This window comes from Meira miltonrushii (assembly GCF_003144205.1).
Source record: "Meira miltonrushii strain MCA 3882 unplaced genomic scaffold FA14scaffold_2, whole genome shotgun sequence".
NCBI lineage: Eukaryota > Fungi > Basidiomycota > Exobasidiomycetes > Exobasidiales > Brachybasidiaceae > Meira > Meira miltonrushii.
Genome location: NW_020289944.1, coordinates 925965 through 940917, shown reverse-complemented (window position 1 = coordinate 940917; position 14953 = coordinate 925965). Strand labels below are relative to the sequence as shown.

Sequence of the window (14953 nt, the reverse complement as noted above, 5' to 3'; positions counted from 1 at the left end):
AGAGTACATCTTTTTGATTCATTCTTCTTTTTTCTTCTACAAAATACAAGTTAGCCGTACAAAGATTGGATGATGATGATGATCAGAGGATTTGGTAAAACGTATATTACGTTCTCTCTCGGTGGGATGCTTTGAATCCCTTCTACACATTAGATCGATTATCAATTCTAGTCTCTCCCTCCTTCTTTCTTAAGCCTCCATCTTGACATTCTCCGTTCCGTTAACTCCACTATCTTCGCCTCCCATTGAAGGACCTTGTGCAGATGCTCGGCGTTCTTTCTCTTGTTCTAATGAGTTGTATAACAGGAACAAAGCCTTTTCGTTAGATTCTGCGGTACCTTGAATGGTGAACATTCTTTCACCGCTATCATCATGAGGTACTTTAGCGATAGAGATACGACTTCCACTCAAGCGACGAATCTCAGTGATCTTACTTCCACCTTTACCGATAATGCAACCAACCATATCAGACGGAATGCTGATGTTTTGTACACGAATATCACCTTCGATCACTTGTGCTGGAATTTGTCCACCTTCTGTGGTAGGTGGAACAAACGAACCACCTGGGTTCACAGCAGCAGCACGACTTGTGTTGTTGTTGTTTGCGTGTGGCATACCTTGCATTCTACGTGCGGTAAAAGGACCGTTGAAGCCTTGACCGCCCATTCCACGACGGCCGCCTTGAGGTTGAGGCAATAAGCCACCTTCGCCAGTCATGGCCAAGACACCTGCACCACTAGTATCCAAAGCAGGATTATATAGGATTGTTCCTTGTCCACGTTCCCAATCTTCCAATAAGCAGTGACCAATTTCACCAACAGCCATTTGAATACCTTGAACTGAACCTTGTACTTCAACAATACGTTCGGTTGAGGATGGTAGCATATCTTTTGATGCAACCATGCGTACACCAGAAGTGTCTTGAATGTGCTTGATTTTCAAACCCTGACGACCAATAACGGTGCCCATCAAACTATGTGCGATCAATAAGCGAATTGTAGCGCTGCCAGCAGCGCCATCGCTTGCAGGAACGGCAGGCATGCCAGGAGTTAAAGGGTTTTCCAAAATTGTAGCAGCGATCAAAGAGAAAGCTAAAGCGATTGATTCGATCGTACCTGTGATGCTCAAAACACGATCATGAACGCCTTGAATGACTTTGCTTACGCCTGCTTTTACACCACTCTTTTCACGTAATTCGGCCACATTTGCACCACCTTTTCCGATGATTACACCTGCCTCTTTTGTGCTCACTAAAGAACGTAAAGTGAGAATTGTAGGTGCACTTCCCATACCATGAATGCCGTTATTGCTTTGTTGTTGGAAAACTGCTGCTTCGCTTGACAGACTACCATCTCCTGAATAATTCTCTTCTGGTTTCATAGCCGTTTGCTCTGTTTCTTCCATCTTTGCTGGTGATTGAGAATCAATTTGCATGGCGTTGGCGTCAGACATGATGGATGTATGTTTAAAAGGAAGAAGGAAGAGATATCGTAAGGTGAAGAAAAGGATGAGGATGGATGGAAATGTGATGATAAGGTGATCGAAAGAAGGATTGGAAGCATATAATTTGTTCATTCTTTATTTTGCCAAAATTTCACTTTTTTTCCCTCTTTTCGTTTCTTTTTTTTTTTGCATTAAGCCTTCTTCTCATGCATATACAAAGCGCACGCTGGAAAAAATTAAACTCACCACAGCACGCGAGAAGGCAGACTAAGAAAAAAGAGGCTAATAATCGACAAGGGATCTGCGCAGGCGCTATTTAATAAACAAATAGTGGAGTTACGTCCGAAAACGGTATTCTGCTCAGCGTAAAAGAGGTGAGGAAGAACAAAGTAAGTATCCGGCAAAGGTTGACTCTCATTCATCACTCACATTGATTCAAAATGATGTCGTTGCTCCTCTCATACAACAAGGATCATTGCATCCTTTAGAGAAACAGGTGCAACAAGGCTCTGGATTTTGCGGATTTGCAGTGATACACTTGAGTGTAATCAGTATCGCAACAAAGATTTGGAAAAGCATGAAGTCCATCTTACTACTGCTATTTGCTTGACATGATGGTGAGCTGAGTCAAATCGAGTAACAGCTTGGACAGCGGCATGAAATGCATTAATTTCTCGCAATATAGATTTGAAAGTCCGTTTCATTTCTTCAGCCGCAGTGATTAAATTTTCTTTGTTTTTTTTTTCTGGATTAATTGAAACACCGTTTCCCAAGAACACTTTCATCAATTAAGCAGAAGAGATTATGCTTACTCTACTCGAGACCTTTGCTCGATTATCAAACAGCATTCATTCGAATACGGTGGTGATCCCCACTGTATCACCACTTCTTTAGCGTAGATTGATTTAGCGTTATTTCACAATTCCACGGACATTGCATGTATTCCTGTTTCCACCATCATCATCATCATCATCACCACCTCACAAAAAAATCACAATTTTGTTGAGATTCGATATCCTTGACTATACGCTCCGCCAAATACTAGAAGGTCCTCTCCGTTCAATTTCCTCATAGTAACGGCGCCGTAACCACTCAAATCGAAAAGGGCAGGAATTCGATAAAGAAGAAGGCGTAAATTTACCATTCATTCGGCAAAAAAACACTGTAAGGCTCATTTCACTTTGTTATCCTTTGTTTTCTAGACGGCGACCGCTGCGACTACAAGTACGAGCGCGGAGCCTGATTCTCCTATTTGACGTAATTTAATCTGCACGCTCTTGCGAGCCGCTATTCGAGTTTATTAGGCAAAAGGTAAGACAAGCATGTTCTTGCCCTTTCCCCATCATGCTCTTCACTGACTCTCTTTACCCCCTGACACCATCATCGATCTCTCACGATGTTGATTAAAATTTCTACCCTCCTTCTTTGCGGCTTCTTGGCGTTTGCGAATATATGTGCGGCTGATAACGATATTGTAATCTCTCTCACAACTTCTATCGGCAACCTTTTCTCAACGCCATATAAAGACATTAATGATATGCTATCCGATACTCAACAAATCGACTTGGATAGGGTGGACTGGGTGGTTCCTGAAAGCCTTGTACGACTACGACAAGCACCCGATCAATTGAAGGAGCTGGCTGCTGTTCTAGAAAACCTCAAATTTCTGACAGAAACGTACGACAAATTGGGTGGCCCTTGGACTGTGACAAACAAGAGTCCATTAGTAGTTCCTGATGGAGACGTCCACCAGTATACGAGCTGGGCAAGGTACTTCTGGCCCGTCAATAGCACAATACCAAATAAATCATCGAACATGCAGAAACGAAGGATGAAGCGTGATACGACCGATAACAATGACAAAGCAAGTGGATTTGCGACCACAAACACCACTTCAACTCCAGAGAACTCAAAGAAGGTTGAAACACCTGATTCCAGCAATGACTATGCTCAGAAACCGGTTGACAATGGCTTGAGTCAAAACAAAACCTCCTCTGCTAGCGCCGCCAGCAAAGATCAAAAACAAGACTCTGGTGTAAAGACAGAAAGCAAAGAAACTTCCAAGACTGAAGCAAAGCACAACAACAGTACGCTCGCAAAAGCAGAGACCAATAAAGCTCCCACCACAGCTGAAGTGGGACAGAACAAGACATCTCCAGCAGTAGGACAAACTTCGGCACAAGTCAATGCGACCAAGCCAGTGACTGGTGACACAAGCACGAATGAAACTTTTCCTGATTATTGCGCCAATCCTGATGCCGAGCAAGACAAATTGCTGGTGTGGAAGAATTGTCCATACAAAAATTTTGACGGACAAACGAATCCAGACATAGAATTGCTCAGCGATCCAACTGTTTTACGATCTGCTTGCAGAGCAGCTTTTTTGAATGCAGTTCTGTACGTTTTAACGGGAGATATGAAATATGGAAAGCGCTCGTCTTTGATTATTCGATACTTCTTCCTTGATGAAGCAACCGCCATGAGACCGCAAATGAAATATGGTCAAATAATTCGTGGTCCTGCTCGGAATGGATCAGATAATAATTGGACGATTGGTACCTTTCGCGGTCTTGTTGATTCACGCCATTTGGTGAAAGCTTGGAATGCTGTGATCATCTTGAGAGAGACGAAATGTTCGCCTTGGACACAATCAGATGATGCTAAAATGCGGCAATGGACACAACAGTTCTCCGAATGGTTATTGAATGATCTTGACGTCTCAATCACGGCAAGAAGCAAAAAGAACAATATTAAATCTTGGTGGTACACGCAAGCAATTGCGTCAAATGTCTTGATTGAGAATCGAAATATGACAAATTCATTGATTGATAAATATTTCCTCGAGGATTTCATCGGACTTATTGACGCAAAAGGTGATCAACCAAATGAAACGAACCGAACTCGACCTGCTCACTATCGTGCATTTGGCATTGAGCCTATGATTGTGAACGCACGTTTGTCAGCCTTTGTTGGTAAGAATGAATGGGCAGCAAAGTCAAACGTGTCAACAACCATCAATGATGCGATCAAATTTTGCCTCGGTGTTGCAACACAGAACTCCACCATGGTAGAAAAGGCAGAATTAGCACCCCACGTTGCTACTGCTTTAGCCGTTTATGGCGATACAACCGATCAACTCTATCAAAAGTATTTGGACAATAATGAAGCATACGGAGATGTGCAAAAGAATACTACTTGGAGACTTTTTAATCGACCTGATGCTTTTAATGCAACTTTATACCCTCCTTGATACCCATTGCTACTGTATATTCAATTGATACAAAATCACTTTCTCTGCACTCTTTGCGTGCCTCCCGCACCTCTCAAAGTGCTTTTTCTGCTGCGTGCACAGTCTTTGGCTTACTAAATTTTGACCGGCGCAGGGACGGCAGGGTATTTTTGCACACGTTGTGTTGTGGTACGTTATTGGGGAAGTCTATGTTGATTAAAGATTGCCGGTCTCGTTCCTCTTTCCTCTTTCCTTTTGCCATCTTTACAGAGGAACCTTCGAAAGGAGGTAAGGTCATCATCATGTCAGGTGTTGGTGATCTACCATTAAGCGGAAAAAATGTCGATGGAGTTACGGTGGGGGGAACATCTACATTAAATGCACCGGCAAACAACACATCTATCGAACATGGACGACAAGCTGGAAGCCTTTTACAAAGTCCATGCTTTGTTCATTCTTACTTGGATAGTGGTTTGGGAAATATAAGAAAAGATCCAAGCTATTTTGACGCTCAACAATATCAATCTATGCCTGCTTTGGGATTCCCGACTACTTCTCATAAAAGTGAATATCGAAAGCCAGAAGTGGTACAACACTCAAATGCTAATGAAAAGAAACCCAACGACACAGATACATTCGAACAGACAGAAGGGTCGAATGATTTTGCAGTACGCTCTAGAAGGCCATCATCCAGACCTCAGCCAATGCATAGAGGTATGCGAGGTGCGGTTGAGCCGGATAGTGACGACGAAGATGGAAGCGGTAGCAGTGCAAGCAGTAGTGCCAGTACGAGTCAAGGAGATCATAGCAGCTATGATTCGAGTGAAGAACAAGAAACGAGGGTACGAAGCTTGACCAGACAACTTGCTGAAACAGCTGTAGGCGTACGTGAAATGAGCAAGCAATTAGGCAGGGCAAGAGTTAAGTCTACCATTCAAAGTGTCATGATCATTACAAAAGCAAGAGATAATCATTTGATCAAATTAACGAGAGAACTGGCAATCTGGCTCATGACAACGCCAAGAAATGGAAGGGATTCAGGCTTGACTGTGTATGTTGACAGTCAATTGAGAGCATCCAAACGGTTCGATGCTGAAGGGATTCGACGCGATTATCCTCACCTTTTCAGCCAACCAAAATCACAAAACGGTAACGGCAATAGCACCACATCTGAACAAGACGACCAAAGCGAACCTCCCAAGAGCGGACAAAGCAGTATGAATGGAAGTCGGATAAGCCCTACAAGGGAAGAGAGTCTTTTGCGTTATTGGACTAGCGATATGTGTAGTAGATCCCCACATCTGTTCGATTTCGTTGTCACATTAGGTGGAGATGGTACAGTACTGTTCTGTTCTTGGCTGTTTCAACGTATTGTGCCTCCAGTAATGCCATTCGCGTTAGGCTCTCTTGGTTTTCTCACCAATTTTGACTTTAAGGATTATCAAAAGGTGCTCAAATCTGCCCTTGATACCGGCATTCGAGTCAATTTGCGCATGCGTTTCACTGCGACCGTATATAGGGCAACATTACCCAACAATGCTACTGTAGACAAGAGGAGAAGGCGAGCTATCAAGTCAGGAAAGACTGGGGAGATCATCATGAAATCAGTACGAGAAGGAGGCTGGGAACAAATTGAGAAGCCATGTGACGCTAATCGATCTCAAGGGAGTGATGAAGAAGAGCCTGCTTCACGTTCTACTGAAAGGCCAAAGAGAGATAAAGAAGTCATGTGCTTCAGTACACGGCCTGTGGAAACGTTTGAAGTTCTCAATGATCTTGTGGTCGATCGCGGACCAAGTCCGTACGTCAGTCTCTTGGAAGTATTTGGCGATGAACATCACTTGACAACAGCTCAAGCGGATGGATTGTGTATATCCACACCCACAGGTTCTACCGCTTACTCTTTGTCTGCTGGTGGATCTCTTGTGCATCCTGAGATTCCTGCAATTCTCATCTCTCCTATCTGTCCACACACGCTTTCGTTCAGGCCGATGTTATTGCCTGATAGTATGGAATTGCGTATTGCTGTTCCTTACAATTCCCGCAGTACGGCTTGGGCCAGTTTTGATGGAAGAGGAAGAGTCGAATTGAAGCAAGGTGACCATATCAAAGTTACTGCAAGTCGTTATCCATTCCCGACCGTATGTGCGGAAAATCAAAGTATCGATTGGTTCGAGAGTATCAGCAGGACATTGAAATGGAACGAGAGACAGAGACAGAAAAGCTTTGTCGTGGTAGAGGAAGGGGAAGAAGATCAAGCCCACGATGAGAAGCCAGGAAAAGAAAAGGTTGAAAAGATCGAAAAGCAGAAGCAGAAAGAGGAAGAGAAACCCGATACGAATATTCATCTGGGCAAAGAAGAAGAGAGCAAAGCACTGGCTCACCACAGATCGCGGGAAGAGGATGATGATGACGACGACGATGAAGAGGATGATGATGAAGGAGAAGAGGAAAAGTATGATATCGATGATACGAGTGCAGCAGCTACGAGATCAAATAGTCCGACAGGTTCTCGTAGTAATCTAAGCAGACGTCATTCGACTACTTCGGAAGGACGCAATCATCATCACCACCACCACCACCATCATCACTCGCATCAGCACAGGAGCCAGTCCAATGGTACGACGACTTCTCTACCAGGTAGCGGTAGTAATAGTGCCACATCGCTGCCTCTATTTGGCCTGAAGCCTATGACCTCAATGAGCACGGAGGATACTGGTAGGGGTAAAGTGGAAGCCGGTAGTAGCCGAAGTGCACCTTCTGGAAGAGTCACATTTGATTCATCATCACAAGCAAAGCAAAAGTACAGCCCAAGTGAAGAATCAAGTGTTGACTCTCTCACATCAAATTCAACAACTGGCAAATATCAGCATGGTATCATTCAACCTTCAAGCCGATCTTTGTTGGACAGCCCTGATCGATTTGGCCTTGCGGGTCCTCCTGATCCTCCGAGAGCGTTGAGCGAGAGACATTTAGCCACGGCCGATTTCCGATTGGATGACTCTAGTGAACCAATCGAGCAAGACTCGAGTAAATCATTTTCAGGCAAAGAAAAAGCTCAAGACGTTTCTACAGAGAAAGGACAAAATGTTAATGAGAACGGGCTTAAATCTCCTCAAAGCGCATCTGCATTGCGTGAATCGATTGTCAAAGCAGCAGAGAGTAAAGCAAAGATTGCAAGTGGATCTAATAAGTTGTACCGAAAGTTGAAAGGAAGATCCAGTTCATCTCGTTCAAGAGGAGAATCATCGCCTAAATTGTCAAATAGTGATATTGACACAAGTTTCCAAGGAGGATTTGAACTTGGAAGAAATGATAGTCGCAAATCTGGAGGAGCAGCGCTGATTGTTTATGGACAAGACGAAAGTGATTCTGATAGTACTGCAGAGGGATGAGTGGTAGATATACAATATGCCAAGAATGATCATTTTAAACGTATGTACTCTATTTATTAATCTTTATCAAATATTTACTCTTCGAAGAAGGGCCGCTCATTAATTAGTGGCTTAAGCGGTTTCCCATGTTTATATGCGTAATAACCCTATTTCTTTCAAAGCGCGGACTAGCAAAAGTCTGATTGGTGCATAAACTTAAAAGGCGCCGGGGCTTTAAGATTAATTGTTAATTGATGAATTATTACAGGAGTAAATCATTCAAGTACTCTATTGTTCACTCTTGATTTACAACAACAACCACAACACACCTCCAGCCAATATGAGCATGGCAGAGAGTTCAGAGATGGGCAATGCAAGACAGACGGTAGAAGATGCTGTTCCTGTACAGAATGGAGTCACAATCTTTGCTGCTCATTTTCACGTAAGAAGGGGTAATGAAATCTTTTGGGCAAAAGGTCAACATTCAACCGAAGATTTAACAAAGATGGGAATCGAATGGAAAGTCTTACCCAGTGGATCACATTTATTGGAACGTGACATTCTCTTTTTCGACGTTGTTAATGCAGGACAAAATAAGCAAAGATCAAACACAGAACGTGGTCATCTGGTAGGAGTGGCAGCATTCAAGAATCGAAAGATCAATATTGCAGAACGTGAAAGTGCAGACGGGAACGACAATGACGATCAACGTGGAGCAAGGATGATCGCTGTTGGCATAATCGTTGATTGTGGATCGCAAAGAACGCCTTGGTCTCAATTAGCTGCAACATTGCCGCATATCTGTCAATTAGAAAAGTTGGCCGATGCGGTTGCAGCTGATCCTGGCTGTCATGGTATAATGGAAGAATGGCTAGAAATCCACAAAAGTGCATCGACGTTCATCACAACATCTGCTCGCGATCTGGTGTCTGATGGACCATTCTATCCACATGATCCTCTATTGCAATTACCTGCCGTTAGCAATGCATTGGGTCCGCTCTTGCCGGGCATTCTGAAAAGATTATTGGCATCACCATTTCGATTGTTGATTTTCACGCCCCATGGAGGTCCCGCATTGCAAGCTGCAAGTATTGCATTCAACCTGGCAGAGTTAGTACATGCTGCTTGTCAATCCCCGGAAAATGGTGCAGTGTGCCCCGCCACAGGCAGAAGTTCCAAAAAGACGGATGAGCATGGATTAGATGTTATAGGGATCTTAGGATTGCATGATATTTCTAGACTGGAATCGGCAAATGCGGAAAAAGAAGGTCATAGCTGGATCGGATGGACATCAGATCGTATTTTGCTTGAGAAGCCCAAATTGTTTGATGCCGTTCTTGATCTAAGTCCAATGGCACCCACACAAGATTCTGACTTTATCGATTCGACTTCTCTACCGCGCTTCTCCCGAAGTCGTGTCGTCACCAATTCAGATGGAAAGCAAACCTTTACGCTTCAAAAGCAGACGTGGACAACTCGCGAATTCTCAATCTACAGAGGTTTGGATGAAAGAGCAAGTTACGATGCCTCTTCTATGCGACAGTCAAGACGTGCATTGAGCAGACGCAAAAGTCAATCAAGTATGACAATTTCGTCAGATGTGCCACAGAACAACACAAAACGTCAACTGAACGTAGCTCGCTCCTCACCCTCCAGACCTTCCACTTCAACTATGCTGGCTTTTCTCACGTATTGGCTTTCAAGTTTGCGCATTTTACCATTGAGATGGCGGCTCAACTTACGCGAGAGCTACGGATATGTGCCTTTGAGCATTCGAAGTGATGGAGGAGTTCGAGCAAGTATAATGCTTCTGCCCTCTGATTCAGAAGAGGAGGATGAAGAGGATGATGAAGGGGAAGCGGATGAAAGTGGCAGTACGAGAGGCTACCGATCAGGATCGAATCGATTGAGCATACCTTCTTCAAGTCCAATCTTGAGACGTCGCTCTTTAGATGGAAACCCAGAAGAGAATGAAGATCGAGATGAGTACATGGAAGATCCCATCTTGGCTGCAGTAGGAGTCAATTCAGTAGCCTCTCGTAGACGTCATTCTCGCTCTTTGGCTTCGAAACAGAGCGCAACTCATTTGGCAAGCGAGTATGGTGCAAGTGTCTCCCCAGATCAATCTGTCAAAGGATCTAACGCTAACCTTCATCAATCACTTTCGGAGGAGAGGCAATTAGCCCGTGAAGCAAGAGAAGGTGTCCGATTGGCACTATGCTTATTTGTCAGCTGGTCAGACTGGATAGATGAATTGGTCGTCTCTATTCAAGATTTAATTCATGAAAAGATTATTGAACAAGTTGGTGAAGGTCGTCTTTTGGAAAGGGAAGGGAATGGCCATTCAGATGCAAATGGCTCCCATACCGACGACGGCGTTCATCCCGGTCAAGCTCCATTGAACGGAAGAAAAGAGGTAAAAGGAGGAAGCAAAATAATCCTTTCTGCCAAAGACTTTACACAAGTCGGCTTGAGCAGCGTGAATCCTGCCGATGTGGATTTGATTCGATTTTTGTCAAGTAGTGTCACGGATGTTACTGTAGACGTTCAAAAATCATGGTCGGTTTTCTCGTGGCTGTGTTGGTGATGGACTAGTAGAATTCATATACCACTTGTAAATTTATTGGGATCATGCAATTTACATTCATCGCTCTATGCTTTAATCATGAACACCCTCTAGGAGTTGATGATCATGACCATTTCTTTTGCTTCATGCTGCTCCTGGCCGTGCCACGTGACGTTGAAATTTCAATTCTTTAAAATAAGCTTACGATTGATTTATGGAACAAACGCGCGCATTTAAAGTGCAAGCCAAAGCAACCTTCCTGGGTGTAACAGAATTCGAGATTGGATTTTCAATCGTAAACGTTTGAATCCATCTTCATTTCTAATCTCTCTTTACACTCGGTTCCACTTTTGGCGCAGCTTTAGGCGATCCTTGCTGTTGAAAAAAAAAGCTGTTCATCATTTATCACGACTTTTGGATTCGGAGAACAATACTTTTTGTCGGTGTGATTGAGTTCAAGATCGACAAAGTTGACCATTGGGATAAAACGCCATGACGATTACGCTTGATCAGCTCGATGATTCAAATATGGAAAACGCTTTGATTTCTGCTGCCGGTATTGAAGATGGGGGTAATACGAATGGATTACAGAATGGCACTGCCGCCGATGGTGCAGAAGGCAAAGATAATTTTGCATATGGAAAACCACAAGCGATGGCGTTGCAAAAAGCGAACAAATTGGCAGATTTGATCATGCAAGAGCCGCATCGATTTGCTCTACATGGTGACCCACAATTAGCGTCTAGTGGTTTGGAGGCATTGAAAGCATTGTTTGATTTTTCGTTAGAAACGGAAAATCTTGCAATTCCACCTATTGCTGCTACTTTGCATTCAACGTTTCCCGATGATGAAGTTGTGGATGAATCAACAAAGGCCGGATCAAAGAGAAAAAGAAAGAATGCGAAAAAGAACACGAACGTTCATCGTCTTTTCGAACAAACACCTTTGACCGAATTATCTGTTGATGGGATGTCAGCAGGACAGGTATGGGATCAAATGGAATTGCGAAATGCAAAAGTTTCAACTTTATTGGATGCTATCATTGTTACTGAACAGCCAGAAGACGAAGATGCCGATGAAGAAGATGAAGATGACGAAGAAGAGATGGAAGGATGGGGTAAGAGTGCAGATGGCGTTGCGAAGGATGAAGTGATGAGCAAGAAGGACAATAAGCGAGCCAAACTTGATCAAAGCGAAGAAGATGAAGAGGAGATTGTAAACAATCTAGACAAGCTTACCGATGCGGAATTAAGATCGATCGGAATCGATCCTTCACAGAGACAAGATTTTGAAAGTGCAATCAAAGAGGGCCAATTCGATGATTCAGAAGATGAGGAAGAGTCCGATGATGATGCTCATGGATATCCTGGTGCCTCAGATTTGAGCGATGACGACGAATTGTCCGGAGTCATTCTCACAGAGCCTCTTCTAAGCGAGGCAGAACAACAGAAACGCAAAGCAGAGATTGAAGCAAGAGAACAGCGTCAAATGCGAAGTCAAAGGCAGTTCGCCAAAATGATGAAGAGGATGCAAGGGGGCCCAGAGGAAGACGATAGCGATGATGAAGAGGAGGAGGAAGAAGAAGATGAAGAAGACGACGACGATGAAGATCAAGATTACAACGGAAGTGATGAAGAGGAAGAGGAGGAAGAGAGACGAAAGAGATCAATCCTAGATAATCTTGATGAGGAAGGCGAAAGCTCATCGACCTCAAACGCAAAGAAGGTCAAGCGAAATGCAGAATTGGATGACGACTTTTTCTCCATCGATCAATTCAACAAAGAGACAGATGATTATGGTGATGAAGGCGTCGACTTGGGTGAGGAAATTGACTTGTTCAAAAGTGTCGACGAACCCGAGGATGATGACGAGGACGAAGAGGGAGAAGGATCTGGACAAGTATACTACAAGGATTTCTTTGGTCCACCGCCATTCAAATCGGACACAGGGAAAGAAAAGCCATCATTCAAGAAATCACCTGCAAAACCACCCGCTGCTGTTGAAAAGGCACCGAAGCGAGTACCTTCTGTGCGTTTCAACGATGAAGTCTCTGTTCTGCGTATCAAAGCAAGAAAAGCCAAAGAGACGCAAATCACACCAGAGTTACTTCAAATGCTCCAACAATATCCCGATCCCGATAGTGCTGATTTCGAGGATGAGGGAGATGAGAAGGAGAGTGATGAAGAGGACTTCGAAGAAGGCGATAGCGAGGATGATGGAGAAGAGGATGGTATGGAAGAAGATGAAGAAAGCGGAGAGGAAGTAGATGAGGAGGAAGACGAGGAGGACGAGGTAGATGAAGATATTATGGAAGCAGATTCTGATGCAGGCGAACAAATGCATGCAAATGGAGTTGAAGAAGACGCACTCTTGGATTCGGATGCTGAACAAGAGACAGCTGAACGAGTTGCTGGAGACCTGTTCGCAGACGAAGAGGAAGATCCCGAAGATGATGCTGCTGCAGGCATATCGAGTCATCAGCGACGTCTGAATGCCTTGCAAGAAGAAATCGCACGACTTGAGAGAGAAAATGTAGGCAAAAAAGACTGGACATTGATGGGAGAAGCTGGCTCCCGCGCAAGACCAGAGAATAGCTTGTTGGAAGAAGATGTTGATTTTGAAAGCAACCGTAAATCAAAGCCGGTGAACACACCCGAAACGACAAAGTCTATTGAAGATTTGATCAAAAGTCGCATCTTAGAAAACAATTTTGATGACGTTCAACGCAGGGCAACACTGCAGCCGTTGGATTTCATGCCTAGCAAGATGCTAGAGCTCAGTGATCAAAAGAGTTCCAGAAGTTTGGATCAAGTGTACGAAGATGATTTCGGTGGCGTGGGTGACGCTCAAGGACAAAAGCTTGACAAGGAATTACAAAAAGAGCACGAAGAGATCGATCAGCTTTACGAGAATTTGGAATCCCAACTTGACGCTTTGAGCAATGCTCACTTTACACCCAAAGCTCCCAAAGTTTCCATTCAAACGATCAACAATGCTCCAACAATCTCCATGGAAGAAAGTCTACCGACGACCATGTCTAATGGTACACAATTGGCACCAGAAGAGGTGTATGCTGCAGGAGCACATAATGAAGCTCTGGAAGGCGCTTCATCTGAATTGACACCAGAAGAGAAACGCAGAAGACATCGTCAACTTCGTGATGAGAAGCGTTCAAAGAACGAACGTATTGCCGAACACAAGAAAACCGTTGAAATCAATCGTGAAGCATTTGGACAAAACAGAGGTGGCCGATTCGCCGGAAAGAGTGGTGGCGGAAAGCAAAATGGAAAGAAGGCAAGTGAAGAAAAAGAAGAAGCTTTACGAAAGCTTATGGGCAACAAAGGTGTTTCCGTTGTTGGAAAAGGTGATTCTAATAACGCCAAAAAGGCTCGATCTAATCAATCGAACGGCCAAGCAGCCAACGCTGCCAATTACAAACTCTAATTTGACTTCTCTTCAGTGTATGATGTACTGTATTATTTTATTATTATATCCCAAAATTGTATCGCTATCATTACATATGCATACAAATATCATCATATTCTGGTGCGTTGAATTATGTTTGAGGTGTGAATTACCACAAACTTCTGCGTTCTTTGCGTAGTTCCCTTTGCATGGTCTTATTCTGTCCCCATGTAGATCTCTGCACTACTGTTTGTTCGAGATGGGCTTCTCTTCTTTGCTTAGGAGCAGGTGCAACGATTCGCACGAAAGTTGCTGAACAACCAAATTGTTTGGCAAGCTGTAAAGCAGTATGAACGTCAGGATTCGATTGACGTAGTCTCTGCATTTCAGCAATTTCCTCTGCGCTTAGACGTTTATTCGATTCGTATGCATGAGTCTTCCTTCGTTGAATTAGAGGTAGTTGTTCGGGTGAAATGTCTCCCTGATCGATTGTAGTGTATCTTGGACTTGCAACTGTTGGAGGGGGACGAACGATTAATGTTTCACCTGATGGCAATGCATGACGAACAGCATTTGGTGCGAAATCAAGCGGGTCTTTCGGTCTTCTAGCAGGTGTGTTTCGGGATAGTGCACTTGTTGTTGATAAAGATCGACTTTGTCCCATCATCATATCGCATGTCATTCGCGAGCTGGATGGCGTCAGACATGGAGATCGAATCGCATTTGATGATGTACAAGCTGACGAAGAGCGAGTGATACTGTGAATGGCTTTAGTGCCTTGTCTGGCTATACTTGATGGCATTATGCTATTTGGTTGGTGGTTATTGTTGGAAAGCAGGAAGTGATCTTTATCGCGATTGCTTCCCCGACGCTTGACTGTATGCTCTTCGCAAAAAGAAGAAATGTTGATCGGCCAATCCACGTGACCTTGCAATG

General features: G+C 43.8%; 6 protein-coding genes across 6 annotated transcripts; 4 read left to right on the top strand and 2 right to left on the bottom strand.

Annotated features, from left to right (window-relative positions):
* Window position 1: 1 nt before the first annotated feature.
* Window positions 2-1512, bottom strand: FA14DRAFT_160297 (uncharacterized protein). The gene has a single exon (XM_025498608.1). It carries the CDS (start codon window positions 1450-1452, stop codon window positions 190-192), a length of 1263 nt encoding a protein of 420 aa, XP_025355182.1. The 5' UTR covers window positions 1453-1512; the 3' UTR covers window positions 2-189.
* A 1285-nt stretch (window positions 1513-2797) lies between these two features.
* FA14DRAFT_160295 (chondroitin AC/alginate lyase) lies at window positions 2798-4706 on the top strand. The gene has a single exon (XM_025498607.1). It carries the CDS (start codon window positions 2840-2842, stop codon window positions 4691-4693), a length of 1854 nt encoding a protein of 617 aa, XP_025355181.1. The 5' UTR covers window positions 2798-2839; the 3' UTR covers window positions 4694-4706.
* Window positions 4707-5388: 682 nt separating this feature from the next.
* FA14DRAFT_121118 (ATP-NAD kinase) lies at window positions 5389-7179 on the top strand (the record flags this gene model as incomplete). Its single annotated transcript, XM_025496445.1, has 1 exon — window positions 5389-7179. A coding segment is annotated over one exon (1791 nt), but the record flags the coding sequence as incomplete, so codon positions are not given.
* Window positions 7180-8313: 1134 nt separating this feature from the next.
* On the top strand, window positions 8314-10701 carry FA14DRAFT_160293 (uncharacterized protein). Its single transcript, XM_025498606.1, has one exon. The coding sequence runs from the start codon at window positions 8387-8389 to the stop codon at window positions 10631-10633; it is 2247 nt and encodes a 748-aa protein (XP_025355179.1). The 5' UTR covers window positions 8314-8386; the 3' UTR covers window positions 10634-10701.
* Window positions 10702-11266: 565 nt separating this feature from the next.
* Window positions 11267-14056, top strand: FA14DRAFT_121330 (Mpp10-domain-containing protein; the record flags this gene model as incomplete). Its single annotated transcript, XM_025496458.1, has 1 exon — window positions 11267-14056. The coding sequence occupies one exon, from the start codon at window positions 11267-11269 to the stop codon at window positions 14054-14056; it is 2790 nt and encodes a 929-aa protein (XP_025355178.1).
* A 17-nt stretch (window positions 14057-14073) lies between these two features.
* On the bottom strand, window positions 14074-14940 carry FA14DRAFT_160291 (uncharacterized protein). Its single transcript, XM_025498605.1, has one exon. It carries the CDS (start codon window positions 14817-14819, stop codon window positions 14187-14189), a length of 633 nt encoding a protein of 210 aa, XP_025355177.1. The 5' UTR covers window positions 14820-14940; the 3' UTR covers window positions 14074-14186.
* Between the last annotated feature and the right edge of the window lie 13 nt (window positions 14941-14953).